Source organism: Neodiprion fabricii, chromosome 6 (assembly GCF_021155785.1).
Source record: "Neodiprion fabricii isolate iyNeoFabr1 chromosome 6, iyNeoFabr1.1, whole genome shotgun sequence".
Lineage (NCBI taxonomy): Eukaryota > Metazoa > Arthropoda > Insecta > Hymenoptera > Diprionidae > Neodiprion > Neodiprion fabricii.
In genome coordinates, this window is record NC_060244.1 from 17,580,036 (window position 1) to 17,606,314 (window position 26,279).

Sequence of the window (26,279 nt, forward strand, 5' to 3'; positions counted from 1 at the left end):
GCTTCACATTACAGTGTCGAAAAATGTTACTTTATGATAACGTACGTGGTGTTCTTTTATATATCCAGTGTTAAGAAGTATAAAGTGCACAGGTAAAACTGGTTTGTGTGGGCGAATTGGCGCGGCAGCTTTGCATATGTGATGTACATATAAATGCATTGGTGTAAATTTACATACCTACACATATATGTAAAAAATACTCGCTTTATTCGGGTAATGCTATAAAATATCTACTGGCAATATTATAAATAAATAGACAGACAGTCTTCGTCTTTAATTACAAATATTATTTATTGCGATTTTGTTAGTCTTGGAGCAATATTATGCATGATATATAATTATGTTATACACGGACATCAGTGTGAGCTGATTCGTATCATACAAATAATTCCATCAACATAAAGTATCTCTCTAATTGCACAACTGGTTCAAGTTCAAGTATTTTACTTATCACTCTCAAATACGCAGATTTTTCCTTCATTAATTGTAAGTTGATAATATATATCATATCGTGTGCTGAATATATCTTTTACTCGTTTGCGTTGTATTTTCATTTTCGTGTATACAATTACTGAAGTTTTTAATGACCTAACCCAGCTCTGGATTGAAAAAACTTTCTGTAAAGTCAAAATTCACATCCGGCACCAAAGTTTCGGTAAAGCTCTCAAATATGTTGTCTATTGTCGCTGATCCTGAATGTAAACTTTCTCCATCACTACCACCATCCTGTAATGAATAATGTTATCAGCTTAGACCTAGGTCACTCACACGATTCTTACTTAAAATATGTGAGAAGTAACAGTACAGAACGGGGTATGATATTGCTTTAATAACGTCGAGTTTATTAGTATAAGACTCATTCAAATAATACGTTGATTTATACAAAAGTTGTGTAAGTTAATCAATCAAAATTACTAATAGTCTTAAAACCATTGATCATAATTAGAAACATAATTTATCTTACATTGAGATATTTACGCGAGTTAAGAACGTCATAGGTAGATGTATAATTCAATGCAGTGAGTGTGCATGTGTCAGTCTCACGAAAAATGATGGGATGCTGCTCCATAAGTTCAGCACATTCGTCCGTGATGTAGGATTCATCATTATGTAATAATTCAGTAAGCCTTGTTATGTACTTCATAGCTAGACGGAGCGTCGTAATTTTTGTCAGCTTTTCATTGGATCCGTCACCCTATAATAATGACTACAGCTCTTTAACTGCATAAAAAGTGAAATAGCTATGCTGAATTGTTTAGAGTTCGAAGCTGTGAGCAGTACGTTATCGAACGAGGGATTTTAATGGATGTGATCGAAAACATCGTTAGTCCTACGAATGGATAAATCAAAACTATTTTAATTATTTATGAAAGTAATAATAACAATTTAACTCTGTTTAAAACTTAAATTAATATCTAACACACAATCATATTATACCGTAAAATGGTTCCAATGGATAAAGAGAATTTTATAAAGACAAAGTCATTTGCTCTGTGAGTTTTATATATAAGTTTAGAATTTTTTATAATATAGTGCAAGACGATTAAGGTCCGCTTGCCGAATTCCATGTCTCACAGATACAACTGAAAATTTTTATTTTACCAGAGATCTAATTAACATAGCTGGTTCTGAGTCAAGTGCGCATAAAATAGAAGACAAATCCCTGAGTTAATTACACATCGATTAAAATCCCCAAATTTTTCAGTGCCAATAAATTAAGTTTAGAGGATAAGCTACACTTACTGGACAAAATAATTGAGGCATGTAAGACGGTACGGCCTTCCTTAATGTTTCAAACGCCAAATTGATTTCACGCATTCTTGAACGTTCTCTAGCGTTTGCTGTTTTTCTTCTGTACTTACTCAACAATGCTGGTTTTTGTTTAGCATTATCTTTGATGTTCATTTTACTAGTTTGGAAACTGGAGGAGTTATTCGTACCAGCCAAAACGCACTTCCCTTTATCTGGTTCAATTTTCAATTTTGTACGATCTCCAATGCGTGGTCTTAAGCTATATTTTTCACTTCGATTGTGACAACCTGCTAAAGAATTATATCCACTCATCTTTAATCTTCAATCATTCGTATCAGTCCAATTTTGTTAAGAGAATTAAAACAACTTAAATTTTCAATTACTGATTAAAAGTACTCAGTGAATTGTTAATTCAATTTTAATCATTTTTACTTTTATAAGGTTTACTTTTTACATTATCACATATATTTAAAAATAATAAGGATGAATATCGTATAATACTAGCTAACTTCTTTAATTGAAACAGATTATTTTCGGATTAACTTTGGAGGATTAAACTTTCATTAGTTACGCATTTAACAGCTCCTCTATGTTGGGGAACAGTTATAAGATAGGGAAAAATTATTTACACTTCGTGATTACGTTCTCAATATTTACTCTTTGTATCTATTAAGAAGCGAGTCTCCCGAGTACAGAGATCTGCTAAGACCCGCTTAAACCTCGAGAATACGACATGGGTGAACTTCGTAAGATAATCTCCAGAACATTGTAGTGGGAGAACCAGTTTTGTGTAATATTTCAAACTTCAAGCAGCCCGCTCAATTCAGCGCTCCACGTGGCCGTGACGGAAGTTAAAAAGCATATCTTTTTGAATCTCTTATACAAGTTTCAATACAAGCGATTAATAGAACTATAAACTATAAGCAGTTGACATTTTTTACGAATAATTTAGGATGGCACTCTGATAAAAATTTCGTTAGACGCAGACAGATAAGTACAGAAACTATGTCAACCACCGTATAGAAAACAGACAGAGAATCCGTTTTCCGTCTGTTCCATTAGCGTTTTTGGTACACTTTCTGTGCGTTTCTATCCGCGTCTAAAGGAATTTTTAGTAGGGTATTTAAAACATCATTCAACCACTGGTGATAGATCTGTCATGCAGGAACTTTCGTATGATATTCTTAGAGAGCTTTACCACAAGAATACTAATTGTTATCTATACCGACGAGACGTCTTTTTTTCTTTTGTCAGCAAAGAATTTTGCCATACTGCGGACAGTTGTACCAAATGAGTCAGTGACAAACAATGAATTTTGTATCCATTTGGGCAATGACTTCGATTTATGCGCGTATCGTTTATCAAGTAAAACGACGGTTGCATAATCGTTCGCGTGACGTATAGCTCTCCCGATGCATTGATTTACGGCTTTCATGCACAGATTTTCGTAAAATATATTTCCAGCATTTGGTGCCTGAAACAAAGTCATGCTTATATCGAATAAAATCTAAATTATTATAAAAAAGATTATCCAGACATATGAATACTAAAAGAGAGCAAATCATCTAATATGTTTGTAAATATTCATAAATTCTTTTCATGCACACAAAATTCTATATTGGTATAGTTTATTTAAGCATCATACTGTATTCTCATTTAAAAACTTGATCTTTTCCTGCAGTTCTGGTGATTTTATATTTGGATACGGCATGCCAATCACAATGATACAACGTCCCAAGTTGTCCGAAAAATTTAGTCCTTCACTTAATTTGCCTCCTAAAAAACATAACACTCAAAATGCAAGTAAAAACAATTACAATATCTCAATAGCCGTGAATCTAGCCAAATTATTGGAGAATATATTTTATACGTTATTATTATAACCAGTGAAAAACCGTTACATACCGATCACGCTGAATAATAGTGACCCGTTCCGCGGACTTTGGGGACTTTTAATGGATTTCGTATATTCTTCGAGTGTCTTCTCCACCTGTGACAAGCACGGATATCAAGACTGTTAATTTATAATAATACTTCACTTTTTAATATCAGATTAAATCAACTAGTTCGTGAACAATTGAATACTTCTGAAGCAAGTTTAGACTCCCGAAAGATATGCTTCTTCCCGGATAACTTTTTCAAAATCCCTGTATCTTCGAGATGCTTGTTGACTGTTACTTCATACTTGTAAGATGGTAAAAATACGACGATTCCACCTGGCACAATGTTACAGAGATTGACTAAAATGCGGCCGATCTCATCTAGCTGTAAAAAAATTTAAGATCATTTATTTCCATAGAATAACGTTATATACTAACAATTCAATACTTTCAATTTTTGGATAATAGTATCAATTTTATCAAACTATCGATGAGAGAAAAATTTGACTGACAAGTTTGCCGTTTTCTCGATTTTGGTAATTGAACTCCAGATCAATTCCACTGGGTCCTCTGGTTAATACATTTGCCATAATATTTTCCTTCGGAACTACGTGTCCGCAAGAAAATATGTGTATCCTTGCAGGATCAGCCCCTGCGCTAGCAAATAATTGATCCCTGAACTCAGACATAGGTTCCATTGTTCCACCAGCCAGAATAATTGCCCTCGCGTCTGTTACTATTCAAAATTCATTTGGAAATGTTTGTATATTAACATATTATTAGGTTTTCCATGTAAAATATAACAAATTCAATTACTGTAGCTATTTTATTGATTCAAAGAATATAAACAAACCAATGTCTGCAAAATGAGCTGCAGGATTCAAGAGAACAAACTTTAGTGCAGCTTGACCTAACGTTGATGCGGGAAGCAAGAATATGCGTCCGTCACAAGAGTTGTTTTTTAGGCATTCAAAAAAATTCATCACAACCATGAAAGAATTAGATTGATTTTCGATTGGCTTTGTATTCTCATTCGAAGAGTTGTCCTCAGCTTCCAAATCTTTCCCTTGAAGACTCTTTAAAAAACCTGAAACTCCAGTCTTTTTTTTTCTAGTTTCATGAATGGTTACAGTACTCCCAACTTTATCGATGTAATTCTGGAGTTTATAAATTAGTTTCGAATTCTTCACAAAATCCATCAGGTGAAATAAATTTATAGTATCTATTTCAGCGAGGACTTCAAATTCTACTAGTGTGTATAATCGTGAAACTTTCTCAGCAACTTCATCCTCTGGGTCAGATTTACTAGTTCCGCCGAGAAACTTTATCAATTTCTTCAGGCAGAAACTCAACTGACTCACAAGTAAAAGATTCTTTGCTGAAAGCCGAGACTCAAATCTATAAATAAAAGAGTCAAGAATTGATACACTTGAGGATGATTGCAATCATATGGTCCCAGCTTATGACTTTCTTTTGAGCCAAAATGAATAGTTTTTTCATATTTCAAAGTGTAACAAAGGGAGCTCATACGATATTGAGTGTGGATTCACATATCTCACTTTTAGGTATATTAAAGCAATAAATACATTAAAAAAATTTTAAATTTTACCTGTTTTGATACTCAGTCAATTGATTGAAAGAATGCAAAAGATTCCTCCCATTTACTTCAGTGCTATGCATTCGTTCTATAGCATCCAACAAGTTGTGGGCTTCATCTATGATCAGTACGTTTCCCTTAAGATTAATTCCCAAGCTTGAGCGCGTGCTTTTGTGTAAGATTGAGTTGTATGGTACGACGATAACATGACCATCCTCTATCGTATTCCGTGACGAATAGTAAGCACAAGTTTCAAGTTCCCTGGCTATCTGGACTATATCTTCTACGTCTTTTATACCACCCAAGATTTGAGTCTTCAGAGACTCCTGATTGCCAGGTAAAAAGGGGCAGTTTGTGGTGATCTTGGATTTTTTAACATTTCTCTCATCTTTACTTGTCATCTTCTTACGCTGTAACTGCAAACACCGCTCATTTACCAGACTGAGGTGTTTTAACTTTTTGACACTGTCGTTTATGCAGTAACTTAAACGAGATGCTAGAGGTATCAAGCGTACGGAATCGGTGTACGGGCTGCGTTTTAATTCCCCAATGAACTGGGACAGCTGTGTATGTGTTCTGGAGCAGAAATATATTTTGGTGCTCTCATAGCGATCACTTTCTTCATCTGACTCATCTGAACAATCAGAAAAATCTTCCAAAATCAAATGGTCATCAGACAGGTCATTACATTTTTCATCATTACCCTGGATTAAATTTGTAGACGCTGATTTGGCGAATTTTGCTTTGTGGCATAATTTTTCACCATTGGCAGTAATCTTTTGCTTTATTTTAGACATTTTTTCCTCATATCTTAGTATCAAATCCAATTTATTTTGAAGGGTTTGTTTTTCTTTTTGTATTTCAAGTTGGCCTACCTGAACATTGAACCAATCTGTACTTTTCTTCTTTTCAATCTCAATTAATTTCATGTTTAACACTCCTATCTTATCAATCAAATCATTTTTCTTGTAGTTCTCATGGTCTAGGAGCCACTTAACAGCCCCGCAAATAATTGAGAGAGATTTCCCTGTTCCGGTAGGACTCTCAAAAATTCCTAGATTACCATTTTCGAGGCACATGTACAACTGGTTCATAAACTCTTTTTGAATTTGATAAGCAGGAAAAGGAAAAAGAAATTCTGTAGGCGGTTCCATCAGAATCTACGAAAAAAATCACTGCTACTGGTCAATTAATTTATAACGGAATAATCATTATATTCCACTAAGGGATAACGATTTCAGATCTGCTGGCAATGTTTTGCTATATTCAAACAGCAAATCAGACTTAATTCTGAACAGTGATACACATTCTTTTCATCCTTCCCACTAACTATGAGATTCAAATTTTGTAAACAAAAGCGCAAGTGCCAACCCACGGACTTATGCCAACCAGTAACCATATGCAGTCAGATCAGAAACCAAGGAGAACTAAGACAGAGAGGAAACGGAAACTGATTTTTTATTCTATAGAGCACATGGCTGGTAGTGCGGGATTCTTGTTCCACATTCTGCATTTATGACTTAAAGCATATTTACAACTTGGAGCATAAACAGTAATATGCTCTAAGCTACTCAACGAAATCAATCATTGTGCTGTGCCTGTAACTACTGTGTACAGGTCCAATTAACATGGTCTCATAAACGAGTCGGTAAATGTAGGGCACTGCCACTTTTTCATTACCCCGGCGCCCGTTGTCCCCTTTTGCTCGCTTCAAAAGAACACAATACTCATCGCTGGCTGTCTTCAGCAATCTTTTTCGGAAGCTGTCAGCGAGTACCAGTCACTGACAGTCGAGTCGACTGCTGCAGGTTAAAATATTCCTTTTTTGAGATGAACACAAGGTAAAGAAAAAAAAACTGAGGATAGCGCTAGTATCACGTTAATGAGCAATGATTAAGAGAGAGAAAGACGTGTGGTAAAAGAATAAAACGTTACTTTTCAGGTCAGGTCCAGCTAGTACTTCTTTTAAATGATTAACCTGTGAATTTACTTTGTTCGTTGTTTACGTGTGTGATACACAACACTATCTTATGCATCATAATCTAAAGCGGCCGAAGTTTGAGGGGAAATTTTCATTTTCGTACAGTATTTTTAACATAATTTAAGATTGGATAAAAACCAGCCGACTGGAGAAAAACGAAGTTGCAGCTGAAATTTGATGAACAACATCTTGGTGAAAGGCTTTTCCATTTCTAAAAGGGCAAAAATCACAGATTGTTCAATTACATTTATAAGTACGTAAGTCAAATACAACAACATGGCAGAGCACTCTATCCCTCTCGACATTCTTGACGACCTTCGCAGGTTAGTATTTAGTTATATTTTTTATTACCTGAATTAACTTTATATTTTAATCATAAGGTTTCCCACATTTTTTCACACCATCACTTGACCAATATCTTTGAAAAGTACATTTTGTCATTTTATTACGTAGTTCGCACATTAGTGTAAAATAGTAAGCATCAGCAACTTCAAGTTTTAGTTTTGACGTGGCTCTGATCAAATGGTTTTCAATCTTCCAGTCGATTCATCATCAATGTGCCTGAGGAAGAAAAGAAAGACCTGGTCAGAATTTGCTTTCAAATAGAATTGGCACACTGGTTTTATCTAGACTTCTTTTGCACAGAAGAAAATCCAAAACTGAAACAGTGTAATATGAAAGAATTTGCGACGCATATGTTCCAACATACTCCATTCCTGAAACCACATGTCAACCACATAGATTCAGTCATCGAGCAATGGAGATGTTACAAGCAAAATGTGCCGACTTATGGAGCTATAGTACTAAATGAAGACCTGACCAAAGTCTTACTGGTTCAAAGTTACTGGGCTAAAAGTAGCTGGGGTTTCCCCAAGGGAAAAGTAAACGCAGATGAAGATCCTTCTCACTGTGCAGTCAGGGAGGTTTTAGAGGAGACGGGATTTGATATATCAAATTTGATAGATAAAAATGAATACATCGAGTCTGTGATAAACGATCAACTTGTAAGACTTTACATTATATCAGGAGTTCAAAAAGACACTAAGTTTCAGCCTAAAACACGTAAAGAGATAAAGAATGTCGAGTGGTTCGCTCTGGCTGATTTACCAAACAACAAAAAGGATATGACGCCTAAAGTAAAGATGGGGGTTGGACCAAATGCCTTGTTTATGGTTGTCCCATTTGTCAAGTGAGCACTTCTCTTTTTATGTCTATAATCTGACTGATTTACAGGCATTCCAGTTTAAAATTTTACTGCTTTACACCTTGCAGTTAGGATCACCAAATTCGTGGCATTTTTAGTCGTATGGAATCAGTTTTCAGCTTTTCTCCAATTTTTAATTAAATATCTCAGCATGATAAATATGACACGTATTATGCAGCTGAAACAATATAGCGTAGATGAAACTTAGTTGGAACAGAGCAACAAGAATTACTCATGTTGTATGAAAGCTAAAAATGTATAGTTTAGTGGCAAATGGACAATATTTGGCTGGAAAACCTGGAATTTTTTACAGGCGCATGAAACGCTGGGTCCAAGAAAAGCAGCAACGAGAGAAAGGTGTAACTGCCACTAGGAGGCACAGACACAAATCCCTTGGAGATGTTGAATCTATTTCCAAAAGTAAACGCCAGCAGCAAATGATTCCGCAATCTGCACAGGTTATTACTTTTCGTTAACACAGATAAGCACTTCGAAATAGAAATCTCTAAGTTTTCAATTTCATTTCTCCTAAATTTTTATCCAACCTGAAATTAAGAAAAACCGAAATTCAGTTTTAACCAGGATTGAAATTATTTTTCATTTAAAATTTTGTTCAGAAGTAAAAATTTCTCACCAACTTTTACTTTGATCGAGAGTTACAAAGCTTTTACAGATAGTCTGAAATCCAGCAAGAGATATAGTTGGGAGAACAAGAATTTTATGATAAATCACTTGTTGGAAGTTGCAGTAAATATCAATATCGCTAATTTTCAGAACCCACATCAAGCAAATACCTCACCTGGTCGTAGTCGAAGAAGTACCAATGACCCAAGAAATACGCCAATGAAAGGCGCGTTCAAGCGTAATTTGTTTGGCGAACCAGGTGAAGAATATTCCCCTGCAATGCTGGCTAAGCAATTGATCGACAGTCCTCAAGCTCAAAGGGAAGCGTTCGGAAGTCCACAGAACATCGAATTCTATGAAGAAACAGCGATGCGCCCTGTGTCCAACCCTGGTAAACGTGGTGATAAATTTTATTCCACTGGTAATTCGAAATCCCAGAGTTTCAGAGCTGACAAGACAGGTAGGCTTTACTATTTGATTGGATCAAACTGTGTAGCCATTTACGACGTTTGTCAAACTACTGTAGTATTAACGCTGACCTTTGTTCTTTGCAGGGGATAAAATATTGTCTCAGGAGTATCATAATACTCAAGTAAAAGTGCCAGACGGAAATATAAAGTCACTTTTGTTTGGGGAAGCAGCTCGTAAATTACCAAATACCTACGACTCCCCACAATTGATTTCAAAGTCCACCTCGTTATCATTGAGTGGTGGCGATCGTAATAAAATCTTACCGTCAGTACAAAGTTACGGAGCTGATATATCCTTACAATTTCGTGCCAAAGCATGGACACATTTCAAGTTCGACAAAAGAGCAATACTTAACTGCTTGTAAAGAATTTTCTACTATAAGTAATGACGAAATTACCTATTATGCATCTGTGATCTCAATCGAAGTGAAAACATGAAAATATAGCATTTTCATTATTTTATAGGTATGTACACTGACGTTCAATCATGCCTTCATCTTCTAGTGTTGTGTGAAAACTGAACCGTGATTCGACTTCATCATGATTGATAAGTTGTATCTGTTTCTCCATTAATTACCATAATTTGTATAAAATTAACCTATTTCTGTTTAGAATCAATATTGTGAACAAAAAGAAATCATTGAAAATGCTATGTACGCATGCATTGCTACGTGCTATGTGTTTGATATTTATGGTAAACAATATTTGAAGATGAAGAAAAAATAATCGTATGATAACATCCTACGATTAGTCTGTTGGCAGTTGTATAAATGCTTGAATATGCCAGACAATGTAAATAAAGTTATTGTTTCACGTAAAAATGTATAGCGCTAAGGGAGATAGTGTTAATCATTTTATATTCTTATTCATTTTTTATATCAGTGAAAATGATGGTGTGTGTTGTACTGTCGCCTGCAGTGGCCAGGTGTAAGTTTTCTTTTTTCTTTTTCTTTTACACTTGAACATTAAGATTTGGGATCAATATAATTTAAAAGAAATATTTGTACCGAAACCATGCCTCTTCCCGGTGTGAGAACAGGAAAGGTTCATTTTTGCGCCATCAGTCGTTATAATAGTTACAAAAATGCCAAGTAAACCGTTATTTAATGACCCTACCAGCAGAACGACTCAAAACGACTGCTTCATTTTGTGTCATGGCGCATTTTCGATTTATTGATCTATACTTAGAAAGATAATGTCATCTAATCCAGCCATTTCTGTTTAAGGAAAAAGGCCATTTTTTATTTTCTAAATGTATGAATGTATGTAACCTGTGCCTTGCGTGCCTATAATGAACATCGTGCCTAATTAGCATGTTTCAAATCAGCAAATCATTCAGATAACTTTCATTTGTTCTTCCTTTAAATTGTTCGAGACAATAAAATGGCTCTAATAGTTTTAAGAATTATTAATCTCTCGTGTAAGATTCAAAGGAATGCTTTGCTTAAAGTACCTATATATTTTGATGAGCGTGAATGTAACAGACATTGTAAAAAAATACTTATTGTACAGCTTTACAACAAAATAGTATCATCTTTGTGTTCAAATTGCAACATCGTTTTGGTGGTACTAAAAAGACAGGCATATAAATTTCGACTGCAAAAACCACCGTAATGATTTACCTAAGAAAAACTTTTTTCATATTATTTAATTTTCATTTCTTTTTCTCTTACACAGTATGCATTTAAAATTTTTTTTATCTAAATGAACAAACGAAACTTCTAACAAAATCAACAGTTAAAAATATTTGAATTTAACTACCTTTTTCTTTTTGCTGCTCTCACAATCTATCAATCAGGTTGAAATTTGCAATTAGTTTTATTTTTATACATAAATCTTTAGTCCATTTGAATTGGAGTTGCAATCTAGTGGTTTTTAAACGTCCTACACGTTCCTGACTGCTCAGCGAATCCACGTTATCTTGTCTACTAAATGTCATGACAAATATAGGTAACAAATACTTTTGTAATATGTGACTATTTTCAATATATACAATTACGAAAATACAAATCATTATTTAATTAAATATAGTATCTTTTCAGCAAACCATACTCTTAATTGTAAAGTTTTAACAACTATAAATTACATTACAGTCCCAATTATTCATTAAAGTAGTTGTTCAAGAAGCGAGGCAACTATTATTCACATAGGTGAAAACAAAATTTAACGAGATACAAATTTATTTTTGCCCTTCGATCTAATACTTTTTTTAAATAACAAATCAGAAAACTTGAATTTGAGGGGCTTGATAATTTCTATATTAAATAGTTTTTAAAGACCGAAGGCTGGTATTAAAAATTAATTTAGTTTTTAATAGTTATTTATTTTTGTATTACTTACAATAATTATCATGACATTTAGTTTTATTTGACCAGAAAAGAGACTGCGTGTTTAAGAACAAACAATAATCACGGATCAGTGACGTAATTCTGTTGCATTATATTATAATTATATAAACATAATAGTAGTAATAACAATAACCTTCATCATGATTATCAATTACAAATCGAAGTTTTTTTTGGAACATGTATCTTATCCATACATACTTCAGTTACATAAGGTATTCCTATTTGATTTCATGTAAAGAAAATGCATAAATGATGACGATCCTTGTATACAATTATTCATATGTTGCAAAGTTTCAACATGGTGATATCTGCCTGTAAAACACATACATAATGCACTTTGCAACTAAATATAAATTAAATGCAAATACAAATGCGATTGATCAGAAATGGGCTATGAATTAGTAGCGCAAAGAAATTTTCTTGAGAAGCTTTTCCTTTTTGCAATTAGGCGGAACGCAACGGATCGTTTCACATGATTGACTCAATAATTCTTCATTGTAAGTAATGTCGATACTTTCAAATGGTATGGAAAGGATTCCGTAAGATATCAACTCATAATAAATATTACACATCAAATATACATACAGAGCATTTTACGAGGTATAAATTGAGTGAAGCACAAATCAATTTGTTTCTGTTAAGTTCAAGAGGATAATTTGCATTCTAATCTAAAAAAATCTCATTGTATTGCACTCGAAGATTGAAAAAGATAAACTTTTAATTGATGATTTGACATGATTTATCGATTTTCGAGCTATGAGGCTCTTGAATAAATGACGACTGATTTATTATACTGAGTAACTATCGACAATACTTTTACTTTATTTTTATTCAAAATACAAGGTTAATTTTTTCAATGCGACGATTGCGCGGGGGGGGGGGGGGGGCTGCATGCCTATAATTGCCCTTCTAATTGATAGCCCTGATTTTATTAATTGTAAATTATTTGAACATCCTGATAATTAGACTAGTGCGGATGGATTCTTAGACATTAAACACTAATATTAGCTAATCTGGTGGCAAGCGTATCTATCGAGTCTGGCCTGAGTGGATATAAATGTAATAGAATTTACACATTTTGGATCAATCAGGCATGTGATGTGAACTTATTATAAAATCAGAGTTAGTCGTAAAACAAGCTCAATGTTCCTAGAGGCAAGTAAAATTTTTAATACGTGGCTGATTGGTCCATATTACAATAAATTAATCTCTACAAATTATTTCTCAACATATATTACCAGAATATTAAATCCACAAACAATACGCTATTAAGCCATCTTAATTACAGCATAGTAAAGATGTATCAGTTAAGAGCAATATTAAAACAACAAAAAATCTCAGTATTGTGAATAGGTGTCACAGTGTGTGCATACACAAATTAAGGTACACGGATTTTTGTGGTGCATTGCACAGATGACAATTGTACTACCCCAAATTTTGATTAATATTAAAAAGTAAAACTTTTTTTTGTTGTCAAATTGCGTTGTGTCGTATGAGAATTTATATACCTATAACAATAATATACACGATCGTTTAGTTGTATATGTTTCACTGTGTTCAATGGCTTAAAGCAATGAAAATCCATAGAAAAGTGATTTTTTTTTAAATATCTTAAATTGAGCACATCTTGTGCAGAAAAAAAAATGTACAATTAATTCATTAGTTGAATGATTGAGATAACTAAATAGATTTTTGATTCGACCCTTAAATATTGGTTCATAATTAAAAGACAATCGTTCATAATTGTAAATATTATATCTATGGTAATCTGTTTGCTCGTTATATATTAGTTAATATTAAGTAAATCGAAATTCAATTCGAAGAAGAGCATGTTTTATGCAATAAAAATACAATCTCTCTCAAATCTCTGTAAATATACACTTGCGAGAAAAAATTGGATACCAGAAGGGTGAAGAAATATATGCATATGTATAATATGTGTATGTACAGAAATTTACTTGAACCATACGAGAAGTGATAAAGTTCTTAACAATTTAGAACTATATTACGTGATTTTTGTATCTTTGATACTCTAAAATAGATGACAGCAAGTTACCCTACGTAGAAGGTTTTTTTTACCTAAGATTCTTTCATATCACTGCAAGAAGAATGAATGAGCTAACCTTTGTCATTCATTCAAACATTATTTGTCATAAATTCATTCATTTTTGTAATTTTTTTTAATTTAATTTATTTTTCTCCTAGCAAATTACATTTCTTGTGTTCTAATTTTGATTAATAACTATCATCATTTTTTTCTAATTTTCTCTCATTTCTCAATTTTGTATGAAATATAATTTACCGTTATTTTGCAAGCTATTATACTATTATGCAATTCCATTTTACGGAGTATTTTTTTTTTAGGGTAAAAGTTTTCCTATCCAGCATACTAACACATAAGCGCGCTGTTGTGTATTTACGTTCATACATAACATATTGATCCAAGTATAACTTGACCCTTAAAAATAAATCAACTTTTGATTGAACAAATCCGTTTCAGAAATCATCTTCTACATCTTTCCGTGAAAATAATGTTACATGTAAGTTGACTAAGAGTTTTTTTTTTTTTTTTGGTCATATCACGAAACCTTGACTAATATTTGAAACAGTATCATAAAATATATATGAAAATGCATCCAGACTCACATCAGGAAACATATACATGTAAAGAAAATACTCTTACAATGAATAAATTATGCCAGAACCTAGATATCTGAATCCTTTATGCCTGTATTTTATAATAATCTTAAATGAAAAAGATTCAAACAAATTACAGTGTACTGCATTCATATTCAATTTAAATAACTTTCAAATCTGATTTATCTTATCTATGAAACACGTAATTTTTCACTTGTATCATTGTCTCTCGCATCAATTAGAACACAGCCAAGCAAACCTTACTGAATAGATGCAAAGCCAAGTATACTCTTCATTCTCGCATTGTCGATTTATTGCAGTATTCTTTTTAGACAAAGCCATACGTAAACCTACTTTATTTCTGCATTCACAAATCTGTTTGGTAAAATCTGATTTATACGGAAAGAAATTACGGTGAAATTTGACGCATAGGAAGCATACAATGATAGTTATCTTAAGTTAAAATTGAAGTAATACATCAATTCAACACGTTAATTTTGAGCAATTGAAAACGCCCTGTTCAAGGATGATATTCAAGAACTATGTACTTAAAATATATTTCAACGAAAAGTTCAGTCTGTCAAAGTTTTCGTGAAAACAGATTGATGATAACTTCTTACAGATACGCGTTATTAGGGTATGGGTAAGTTTCAGGTAATCTTGTGAGAAATGAATTTATTGTGTGAAAAGAGTTTTCAAATCACCAGTTCACATACTTCAACCAAAGTAACGCATCCAAAATTTGATTCTAGAGAGTGAAATTGAAAATTTTGGATTTTGTTGCATAGGCAGTGGTTATGAGAATGATAAAAAGCAAGGTTTTGTCTTATTTCTAACTGAATCTAGCATTGGGTCTAGGTAATCTCTGAAATTGAGTATTGGGTGTAAATGGAAAGTTTTAAAATATGAATGAACTCATGAGCAGTTCATAACCATTTTCTAAATGTTGGTATGCCTTCAATGATTGTCTAGGCAGCCACCGAAGTAAAATTCTTGGACGCAGTCGTCAATTCTGTATATTTATTATAATGTGTCCATTGCTAAATGTTCAGTAGCCCAAAAACTGGATTATTATTCAATCGATGTAGGCCAACACAAATTGGGCCAAAAAAAAATTAAACACAATTGTTCGATAATAAGCTTAAAGATTGCTGGTAATAAAAGTCCAAAATGATATGAAAAATGAAAAGAATTGACTGCTATATCTACAAGTTTTATTTCATCACCCATAATGCAGTCAAAATATCCACAGATAAGACCTTCAACTTTTTTGGGAGATCTGAGTACACTTGGTAGTTCACGACAAGTTGAATTGCTGAACACATACCAAAACTTAGTATGGACGTGAAAGGTGGAACACTAATAAAATGCATGATTGATATAACAGGTGGAGAAGATCCAACTCTCCCTGTGCACACTCTGATTTCTGACTAAAATTATTTTATGTTAGTTTGTAAAAAAAAAAAAAAGAGCACCTTCTTTTGTAAACAAGAATTGAGTTACTCTAATCATAATCTGAACTACTATAAAATTGTTAATTATATGATCTATAATATAAATCCAGACAATTATTTTAAGGCGGAATTTGAACCCCTGATTTTCATTTTGTATTTCGCATAATAAAAGTCTCAACCATAATTACTTCAATCTATGGTAATCTGAGCACAGACGATGAATATTTTGAGGTAGTTCCCAGCTTTGCATGTCAGCTTGACTCAAACTGAAGAAATTTTTTGTTTACAAAATTCAACGAAACCTTTATTTCAATCTTTTCCAACGTGAGTTTTTCAAAAATATCAATAAATGCTTAGTTCCTCAAAATCATATTTGGTAAATAATGCTAACTGGAAAAGTTGAAATTTGATTAATTCTAGTCCTAAAATATGGGAAATTCCATACAAACCCGACCAATGTCTGACCTTCACCATTTTTGATTATGTTTAAAAAATTTGATGCAATTGTTCCAACTCTGAAACAGCAGCATGAATTTTTTCAGATTGTTCATCTAACCAGTTAATTATTTAAAAATATTTGAAAACATCCACTATTTTTAAACATCTCAAAGAATTCTACAGAACCGTAATGGGCCAAAATTTTTTTTTTCATCACTTTTAATTTTTTTTCGATTACGTAAAACATTGTTTAAAAGGTTTGAATATTCCCGAAAAATCTTGAAACTTGCAATTTTTAAATCCGCTGTGATAGAACCCGTCTAGAAATGTTTGAAGTGACAAATTAAAATTTTGAAAATTTATTCAGGCCGTTTAAGCAATGTTTTAGTTGACCAAAAAATTGAAGATGCTAAAAAAAACAGCAACAAAAATCGGCACACCTTGGGCTCGTTCTTGAAATGTTTGGAATGAAGAATACATTTTTTCAGAATTGATTGAGAATTTAAAAAAAGTTCGTTTCCAAAATCACTTAAAATATTTTTAAGTAATTGACTGGTTGAATAAAAAACTTGAAGAAATTCACGGTAGTGTGTTAGACTTGAAACAATTGCATGAAATTTTTTAAACAAAACCAAAAATGGTGAGAGTCAGACGTTGGTCGGGTTCACATGCAATTCTTCATATATATATTTACTTATACATGCTCAGTTACTTTTAGCCCTCATGCAAAAACACAATAAATATTGACTTTAACTGACTGGAACATACGTAATGTGTCTAAAAAGGATATTTTCTCAATTTAATGTATCGTATTAATGACACGAAAATTTTATAATATTCGAGTGATCAGTACTATTTCAGAATTAAACTTTCCTATGATGATAAATGCAATTGTAATGTCAAATAGAATATTGAAAGCTGATGTGTTCTCAATGCTACTTTAAATCATATCTATACTGTTATAGACTACACATACTATAACTTTGTGAAGATAATTACAGTAGTTTAGAAATGATTAAAAGACCAAAAAAAACAAAAAAAACAACTCAGTCTGAAAACAGGCGGATACCGTGATTCAAAAAGTATTAGGACTATGATTCAGCTGCAGCACAATTTTAGCACATGCAGTGAAAATAATAGTATACATCGTATATACTGTGATTCTTCGTTTCATAATTTTTGTTTCATTAACACAAGTGTAGCAATAGAAAAATATTTGATATTTTAATACCGAGTAAAATACTTTCTGAATATGGGAGAAAATCTGAGTTTATTTCATAGTTTTGACATTTTTGCTAGGTAATTGGATTTAAAACAATCCTAAATGATAGTATTACGTGCTTGCTTCTGAGATATGTTTTTTTACACTACACAAATTGCTGCCAAGCATTGGAGACCTTTCAAAATAACATGTCGTGTCATTAATGAAAAAAGGGCCTAAGTCACAAGTTTACGCCCTTTTGCAATTCTTAAAGGCAAAATTGCGCATACATTTCTTTTTTGTTCATCATTCAACAAAGAAGGCTTTGAAAAGGAAAAAAATCAAAACAAATAATAAAAAAATTACGAAAGGGCTGAAACGCCGGAGATACACCCCTAGTTATTCAAAAACATTTGATGAATTAATGACAACAGGCCGTAACTGCCACAAATATTTACGACTTTCTGGCATTAAATTGTTGGAAAAAATCATGCTGACTAAGGCCAAAAGGGCGTACCCACTAAAACTTAAACTTGGGTCTTCAATCAGTATCAACATATTCTGCTTACGAAAATAAAAATAACCAACAATTATTTATTAAAGTGACAACATTTTGGTCTCAGGATAGTCGAATCTATTGCAGGTAATTTTTCCCATTGATTTTTATCCAGCGTGAACCGACCATCACCCTATAAGTTGGCGTCATCGACATCTATAAATATAACAGCAATAATATGGCCATAAGAGCAAGTAAAAATACGCGATGAGCTGCAGATCTGACTTGGCACACTTCACGCACCTCGCTTCGCAGCGCGACAAATCAAAATGGGTTTTGACGGAAACCACGGAAACGAATAATAAATACACCGTTTTGATTTATATGTAAAATTGTAATTACACGGTGCTCAATTACAACTTAAAAAAAAACAAAAGAGACATCAAATTTTCAATATAATATTTTTTATTTATGATAATAATGATAATAATAATAATCACAACAACAAGAACAAGTTATTATTAGTGTTACTGTTATTGCTATTAGTATTATTATTACTATCAATAATATCATATTACTAGGACTAACATTAACATTATGATCATTATTAAATATATTTGGCGTATCGGCCAAAAATATTTATATATACATATATTTTTTTTTTTGAATACGCCTTTTTGGCATCAGTCCAAAATTTCGTTAATGACACAAGGGCGTATCGAAGGCGATCACACCCTGTTGCCTTTTAATTTTTGGCTTAAAAGATAACAGCGATATTCTCCGTTCTCCTATTAATCGGCGAACAAAAAATATACGCTCTTTTGCCATTTAAATTACACTTTTCTTCGCTTAGGCCTTTTTTCCATTGGTCACGCGATATATGCTACAGTTGACAGATACATTCTATTGCATTCACACATTAGAAATATAACTTACCAGATGCAGGACCACACATACGCTAGCATATTGTAGTGAATATAACTAGAAGTTATGAAAAACAAATGTAGGACTAGAAAACGCAAGGGATCTTGTTGAATTTTCGATCCATTTTGTGGTGTTCCAGGGGCTTGAGGAAACGTTCCGTATTTGTAAAAATTCTCCAAAAGTGCCTCTTTTTCCACCCATCTATCATAGAGCCATTTTGTGAGTAATTCCGGCTCTTTTGGTACCTGAGATAAAAAATTATTGTCGTCTTTGAACTCGTTTTAATACGATGAACCACTGGGAAAAAGCAGAAACCTTACAGACTTAGATGACTCCATATTCATTAAGGTTCATGAATAGTACATTTTTAAGAATTCAAAAATTTTTTATGAAGATTATATTTCGTACTGTTTCAACACTGGAATTAGGATATTAAATTTTTGAATGCCGCTACGTGGAAAATTCTTTTCTAGAAAAATTTTCATTTTACGAAATACGTACATCATTTTCACTGATATTTTATTACCTGTGAACTGGGATATACTCTGTAAAAGAGTACCGTATCACAAGGTGGTCTGGAACCAGTCACAATTGTTGGTAGATCTATTGGTTTACCCTGAGGATAAGCTATGGTTATATCCAAGACCCAACTTAGTTCTGGTTTAGCTACAGTCATATCTGAAATATTATGAATTTTCTTAATTTTTCCAATCGATATATGGATCCCTGGAGACAAAAGAGGAATCACTAGCTAATTCAGATTTAGATGATGAAAAGTAAAAAATTTTATACTTGATCTGTTGTTTAGCTGGTGATCAATAGAATTGTTGTTTTGTGTAGGACCAACGACATTGTATATCGTTTGCATAGCTCCAACTCTTGGCAACGTCACATATTCCAAAATCGGCAGATTATTTTTCTTTGCATATCTTTGTGATGTCTCACGCCTTTTACGTAAAAAACCTCCTTCAGGGAACAAAACCATCCATTTCCTGCCAGGCGGTATGTAAGAAGTCCTCAAGTGCTTCTCCAATTGTTGCAAACTTTCTCCTCGCTTGTCGCGACCCTGTGATTCAAGGTTTATTAAAATGGTAACCATGTTTGATTGAAATTAGATATAAACAATACCACCAATTATTATATAAATCTTAAAATTTATACTATGGTATGCCATTGAAATTATTTGTCGAACCCGTATTTGATAAACAAATACTTAGGATTATGTAACAATGGCTTTTCATCTCAAACATAAAATCTGTGGCGGAGATAAACAAAGTCATATTAGACTGGAATCCAAAAATTTTTAGGATAATTGGGTACTTCATACCAAGATATCAAAACATGTGCCTCTGACTCAGTTAGTATCGGACTATTTATCTAACGGGTTTAAAGCAAAATACTTTTCCCGAAATGTATTTATTTATAATAATGTAGTATTCACACTAGACACGGACGATCGAGAACGTTTGTCCTTGAATGAAGGTTTTTTTTATTTTCAAGTTACATTTATCATACTGCGAAGAGCTACATACTTAACAGTTATGAGCCGCAAATATGTACTGTCCTTGAACAATAACACTGATTTGTAATTTCAATTGGAAGATGAGCAACATGGATTTTTGAGAGGCATACACGCATGTGACCATGATACATATCAAGCATTTTAAACAATTATCTGATCTATTTGACAACATGTCAGGTTATGTTTTATTTTATACAAGTAATGTTTTGTTTTTTTTAATCAATTGAAATAACTGCTGTAATAGATCTGAAATAAATCACAAATGAAATTGTCACAACACACAATATTCAAAGCATGAGCAATTTCTGAATAAAATTTGAAAATTTAAATCTTAACATACTTGCATAACCGTTACTATAATTTGCTTAAAACTTCCATTAAGCATACTGTATAATTCAGAGTGTGCAACAGCTTACCGAAACGATAAAAAAATCTTGATGTAAAATGGAAACAATGCCAAAATTAGTGAACTTGAATATCCTGTCCATAATCCACATGAGATTTGGCAGCACATTTGGCTTTGCGTTGAAAGTTGTCATCAGTATAGGAACATCCCCGGTACTTTGGTGATTTGCAATGACTAATGTTCTGTCACTTGTGATCCTCTGTATGTCATCACCATGTTCAATTACTGTCAAAGATTAATTAGTCAAATGAGATATAAGATCCGCACATGTATAGAACCGAATTCAGGTTCAAGCTCACCATGCAATTGCAGTATTCACGTTCAATAAAATTTACATGTATCACATATCTATATACATCCAGTTGTCAAACTTTGGAAGTGAAGCTATACTTGAAATTAAATAGTTCGAAAAGAATGTAGCAACTTTTTTCTATACCAAGTAATTATTATTAAACGAAATCCCATGCCTGATTGTAATAAGTTGTTACATAGTTACTGTTTTCAAAGTCTAAACAAGAACGTAGCAGCTATATATTCTTTATATTTTACTGCATCTACATGTATTTATAATGAATAATGGCCACATCTTATCACACGAATTTTCTACACATCCATCTTATTTGAATATTATATTCATATTCATAATCTCCGTACTGAATCTAGGAGATCCTAAACTCAAAAATAAAATGCATCGTTAAAGGGATGTCTATGAGCGATTCAGAGCGCCGTGGTGACATTTTTGTATACTCATTTGTAAGCGTCATAAGAACATTCTTTTTCTTTACAAACAATAATATATTTCAAGCATTCACACATTCTTTTACATTTTCATGCCTAAAACAGATAATTTAATGATTGAATTGCAGTATTCTACTCATTTTTAGTTTAACCCTTTCAGTCACGCAGTTCAGGTTTTTTGGCACAGAAGTTCAATTATACATCTCTGATATAATTTTGATATATAATGCGAATCTGATGTCAAAAATTTAATAAAGCTAAAAACAACCCTCAAGATGGGGTGAAAACGGGATGAACCATCATGACAGTACAAGTTATTTTAAGTTGTTATAAGATTTATATGAATATTTATTTTGAAACAGTACAATTTTAGGCCAAGAATAGGTGAACCCCCAATACCATCTATATGCACCCCTAATGAGGGTGAAAACTATCCTTAAGAATTGAATTTTGTAAATCTAATGGCCATTCTAAGATCTGTTGGTCAACCAATGAATTTCAAGCATTTTTAGTATACGTTTATCATCAAATTTCTCCGCTAACGAATTACATTGACGAAAACGCGTTTTTTTTTTTACACATTTATTTAAAACAATGATTAATAATTATGGATTCACAAAAAATCCTAATCATTCCAAAGTATAAGTATTTTTTATAGGTGAAAATGCAAAAAATATTCGGAATTTTGCATGAAGTATAAAAAAAAAATTACAAACAAAATAAAAATAAAAGAAAAAACGGTACCAATATAGAGGCTTCTGTCACCGAAATGGTTAAAAAATGTAATCAATTGGCCTACTTTCAGTTGAAGAAAGAATATTCAGAAGAATTCACATAACATTAATGGAATTGAAATATGAATTGTAATGCAAATACATCATCAAAGTGGCAATAAAATCGAAATTGAAATTCCCCGACTTTTTTGTGTTAAAGTTTTCGAGAAAGTTCAGAACTATAATTCTTGTTTTACATTTGACAACAAAATAATACGATAAAATTTGATGTATTAATATTTCACGTATTGAGAACAGTTGTGCATTCGTCAATGCACTATAATCTCTTGCATTATAATCTCAAATAAGAAAAGAAATTCAGTTATAAGTCTGACTTTGAAACACTGACAACGAATATGAAATTATCATTTAAAAGCAAGTAAACAAAGCAGAGTACAATTTCAATCACGGCCTGAATTCTTGAAATATCAGCATCCAACAATTGGTGCAAGTTATTCGAAATACATTATTGTCATAATTAGTGTTTGGACAATCATACATGATTTATCCTATCATTAAAAATATAAGTAAATAGCATATAAAACATATGTATATAATTAGATTATTCGTATGAATATGGTAGAATATTTACTGTCATAACCGGCTGACCAAGTCCATGTTGAGACCATCGCCAGCAGCCAATGGAAAAAAAGGCCTTCTATCCGCCAATAAACTTGGGGCTGGTATAATTTTATTGGGAATAGTAACATCATCCATACAACATACGTTGGTATGCAATAGGCGTTGTTTAGTATAACAAAACTGGTACGCACAATGCATTTTACCAAATGTACTGCATTGTTAAATAATCTGAAACAAATAATAAGAGCTTATTTAACTCAATTTGACGCAACGTCTACCAAGGTTGGCACTCAAAATTCTTATGCTTTGCACATAACTTTTAAGAAAAACTTTGCGTAATAATTCGACGATCATTGTTATATAGCTTGACACCAAGATGTGCTATGATTTGTTAAAGTAGAATTAAGTATTGGTCAGTTTTCACAGCAGTTTTTATTTTAATTTGCTGAGTACACCAGATTTAAAACCATGCAAAACTTTGGATTCCAATTTTTCGCAGTTCTTTAGTTATTTTATAGTTTAGAAACAGGTGCTAAATCCAAACAAAAATTTATGATTTTGCTTCTGCCATAGGGTTTGATGACTGGATGTCGTAATCCAGTAGTTGAAAAATAATTGGATTAGAATTAGCAGTTTTTCATATGTAAGATAGCATGAATAAAAAAGGGGATGTTTAAATTTTCCTCTTCTCAAGATACAAAATCCTGTACGTATAATATCCACTTGTGCAATTACATTATTAAATGTATATAACGCATATAATAGAACGTTTTATATATTAATAGACATATTCAGACCAAGCAGAGCAATGTATCTACTCAATGAATGTATATTCCTGTAGTGCATAGTCAGCAACTGCACAAGTACAATTAATTAGTAATTGATTATATTTTCTATATTTAAAATTACTCATTGGCCATTTTAGTCGGACTATAAACTTTGCGCAATCAAATGGGTTTAATCTTATTACACATTAATCCCTCTCGCAAAGCTCTGAAATAAATTTCATCTCCAGAGCTTGAGGGCATAACTCATGCACGCAGAATAACGGCAGCATACTATTTCTTTGAAAAGTATGATTGTTTTGTTGACATAATGTCGAATCAACTCTAAATTAAGAATAATCCTGTTTAGATTGTACAGTTCCCAAAATTGAACGGGGTAATGTGAGATTTTATAAACCCTCGAGGAATAAAGAAGTACGAAACGGAGAAGAAAAGAAAATCGTGCGAATTCTCGAAAATTGATACTTTTTTATCAGTACAAGATCTCACGTTCCTAAAAGTGGATGGTTAATTTAGAGAAAATACGATACGGGAGAATCGGTCACGTTACGCGAAAGCGTAGAAAAATGAGTGGAATGAATAATAATGAAACGTAGATGTTTGCAGATGCAACGAAATAAGGATTTAAAGCATTATATACGTATTATTTTCGTTAGCCATCGTCGCGGCACGTTGCCGTCGAGCGAAGTCCGGTTGTTCAACATAACCTGTGAAGTTAACATGAAATAGATTTCAGCTGGACATACGTTGCTAATAAACGGATGATTTGCTCACCTAATAGCAGTTGAGCTCTCGCGGCCGGACATGTTCGTGGAAATTATTTTAATTAACACTGGCACGTTTCTTATTGTTCATAACGTTTCCTCATTCGGGAATTATATAATGAGCAATCATCGTCACCTCAGGAAAAATACTAAATTAGAGTATCTGTGTTGCCGTCGCGGTGTTTACACACAATTACTTTATAATAAAATGATACCTCGTCACGATTTACAAATCACTATTATTACTACCATACAATTTACATTTTTTTTTCTTCGTTTTTTTTAATGTAATATAATTACAATATTTAATTATTAGCTAACCGCACCGACATAAGGTTCGACGTTATCGGCTCATAATTCACTGAAAGATTACTGTCACTCCACGCATAATACATCTTTCACGCTTTTGCCCTACGCTCAACAGCGCTTCGGCCCAAGAGCGGAAACAATACAACTAAAATGGCGACGGAGAACTGGACCTGCCGCGTTAAATGGCAGCTGCCGTTTAAATTGCAGATTCCGTGGCAGTTTCATGTTTCTATGCTTCTGTTTTGTGTAGGAATATACCAAAGAATCGTCTATTTCCAAGGCCACGTTCTCGTTTGGCAATACCTGTACCGCTCCCACATTGTTCAGATCCAAAGAATTTCGACAACAAAAAAACGACTATAATGCTCCCCTCAAGGAATACAACCAATCAGAATCAATCTGATCGCGTCACGCAGGCAGCAATACGCAGGGGAAGTCAGAATTCGAGTGATTATTTCTCCAAATTACGAACGATGAAATAAGTTCTTTTCAAGGTTTTTGGAACCATCTGTGACAAGGAATATTATACTTCACCTATATATCTTCCTCTGTCGTTTTTAATACTTCGTAGTGATACTTTTCTTGGAATTGTTTAATACATTGCTTAAATTTTTAGGGAATTTCAACAAAAAATGAGACCTCCTTAACTGTGAATGTTATACAATTGCTTTATTTATTCAAAAAATTCTTTATGAAGTACGAGCGGAATTTGATTATGGTCACAGCCCTACCTGCGAGAAATTAATTGATTATATATACGTCATGATTACACGCCGGCGTCTGACGTATCGGTAAAAATCAACAACGAGGTCACTGCAAAAGGCAGCTTGTAGACTCTGAGAAAACGACTCTGACGTATTATCTGTCGAAAGTCAATCATACGTATGTACATATAATACATACAGCCAGATGTATCTATAGCTACATCATACATACCTATACATGACGGTATGGCCTTCAAATGGGTGTATAACACAATTCTTTGTACGTATTATACTGCATACAATATATCTCAAATTTTACTCACGTTCGTACAATATGTCAGCTACTATATCGTTGCATTCGAGTGGTCGCGATGCAGAGAAGCCAAAAGCGTTGACTTATATTCTTCAGTCAACGGTTGACTGAAGAACGAAAAGTAATGCAACATTATAAATTTAAGCACTACTACGAACGTTTCCAGAATCTGTTAAACTACGAGAAATTAGTAAACATTAAACTGCAATGACTGTTTATACTTCGGCCGCATTTCTTCGAGTAAGGTTTTATCGGCTTCAGTACACCTATACATTGATTCATCCTAAATAAAGATGCGTTGGATTTCGTTAAAAAAAAAAATGCTTTTACAGGTGAGCCGGTGAAATCTCAGTGAAAATCAGTGCTGCAAGCAACGC

General features: G+C 32.9%; 5 protein-coding genes across 7 annotated transcripts in view; 2 read left to right on the top strand and 3 right to left on the bottom strand.

Moving 5' to 3' along the window:
* Positions 1–19,383, bottom strand: LOC124184965 (helix-loop-helix protein delilah-like). Of its 2 annotated transcripts, XM_046575246.1 has the most exons (4): positions 19,370–19,383; positions 1,744–2,616; positions 965–1,195; positions 1–726 (listed from the first exon to the last, which is right to left on the bottom strand). In XM_046575246.1, exons 2-4 carry the CDS (start codon positions 2,062–2,064, stop codon positions 589–591), a joined length of 690 nt encoding a protein of 229 aa, XP_046431202.1. In that variant the 5' UTR covers positions 2,065–2,616; positions 19,370–19,383; the 3' UTR covers positions 1–588. The 2 variants fall into 2 exon arrangements, with proteins under 2 accessions (XP_046431202.1, XP_046431203.1); XM_046575247.1 differs by lacking the exon at positions 19,370–19,383 and having other exon boundaries at positions 588–726; positions 979–1,195; positions 1,744–2,106.
* LOC124184988 (fasciculation and elongation protein zeta-2-like) overlaps positions 1–26,279 on the top strand; it is a 296,636-nt gene that overhangs the window by 43,975 nt on the left and 226,382 nt on the right. The window lies entirely within an intron of this gene.
* LOC124184908 (ATP-dependent DNA helicase DDX11) lies at positions 2,972–6,609 on the bottom strand. Its single transcript, XM_046575107.1, has 7 exons — positions 5,242–6,609; positions 4,486–5,030; positions 4,145–4,368; positions 3,838–4,017; positions 3,658–3,742; positions 3,398–3,528; positions 2,972–3,226 (listed from the first exon to the last, which is right to left on the bottom strand). The coding sequence occupies exons 1-7, from the start codon at positions 6,381–6,383 to the stop codon at positions 2,972–2,974; spliced, it is 2,562 nt and encodes an 853-aa protein (XP_046431063.1). The 5' UTR covers positions 6,384–6,609.
* Positions 7,339–13,481, top strand: LOC124184932 (m7GpppN-mRNA hydrolase). The gene is made up of 5 exons (XM_046575160.1): positions 7,339–7,533; positions 7,752–8,399; positions 8,728–8,872; positions 9,189–9,498; positions 9,593–13,481. Exons 1-5 carry the CDS (start codon positions 7,487–7,489, stop codon positions 9,871–9,873), a joined length of 1,431 nt encoding a protein of 476 aa, XP_046431116.1. The 5' UTR covers positions 7,339–7,486; the 3' UTR covers positions 9,874–13,481.
* On the bottom strand, positions 18,749–24,988 carry LOC124184940 (acyl-CoA:lysophosphatidylglycerol acyltransferase 1-like). Of its 2 annotated transcripts, none has more exons than XM_046575193.1 (6): positions 24,587–24,988; positions 23,038–23,255; positions 20,945–21,159; positions 19,799–20,072; positions 19,533–19,684; positions 18,749–19,251 (listed from the first exon to the last, which is right to left on the bottom strand). In XM_046575193.1, the coding sequence occupies exons 1-6, from the start codon at positions 24,616–24,618 to the stop codon at positions 19,015–19,017; spliced, it is 1,128 nt and encodes a 375-aa protein (XP_046431149.1). In that variant the 5' UTR covers positions 24,619–24,988; the 3' UTR covers positions 18,749–19,014. The 2 variants fall into 2 exon arrangements, with proteins under 2 accessions (XP_046431149.1, XP_046431150.1); XM_046575194.1 differs by lacking the exon at positions 24,587–24,988 and adding an exon at positions 24,453–24,487.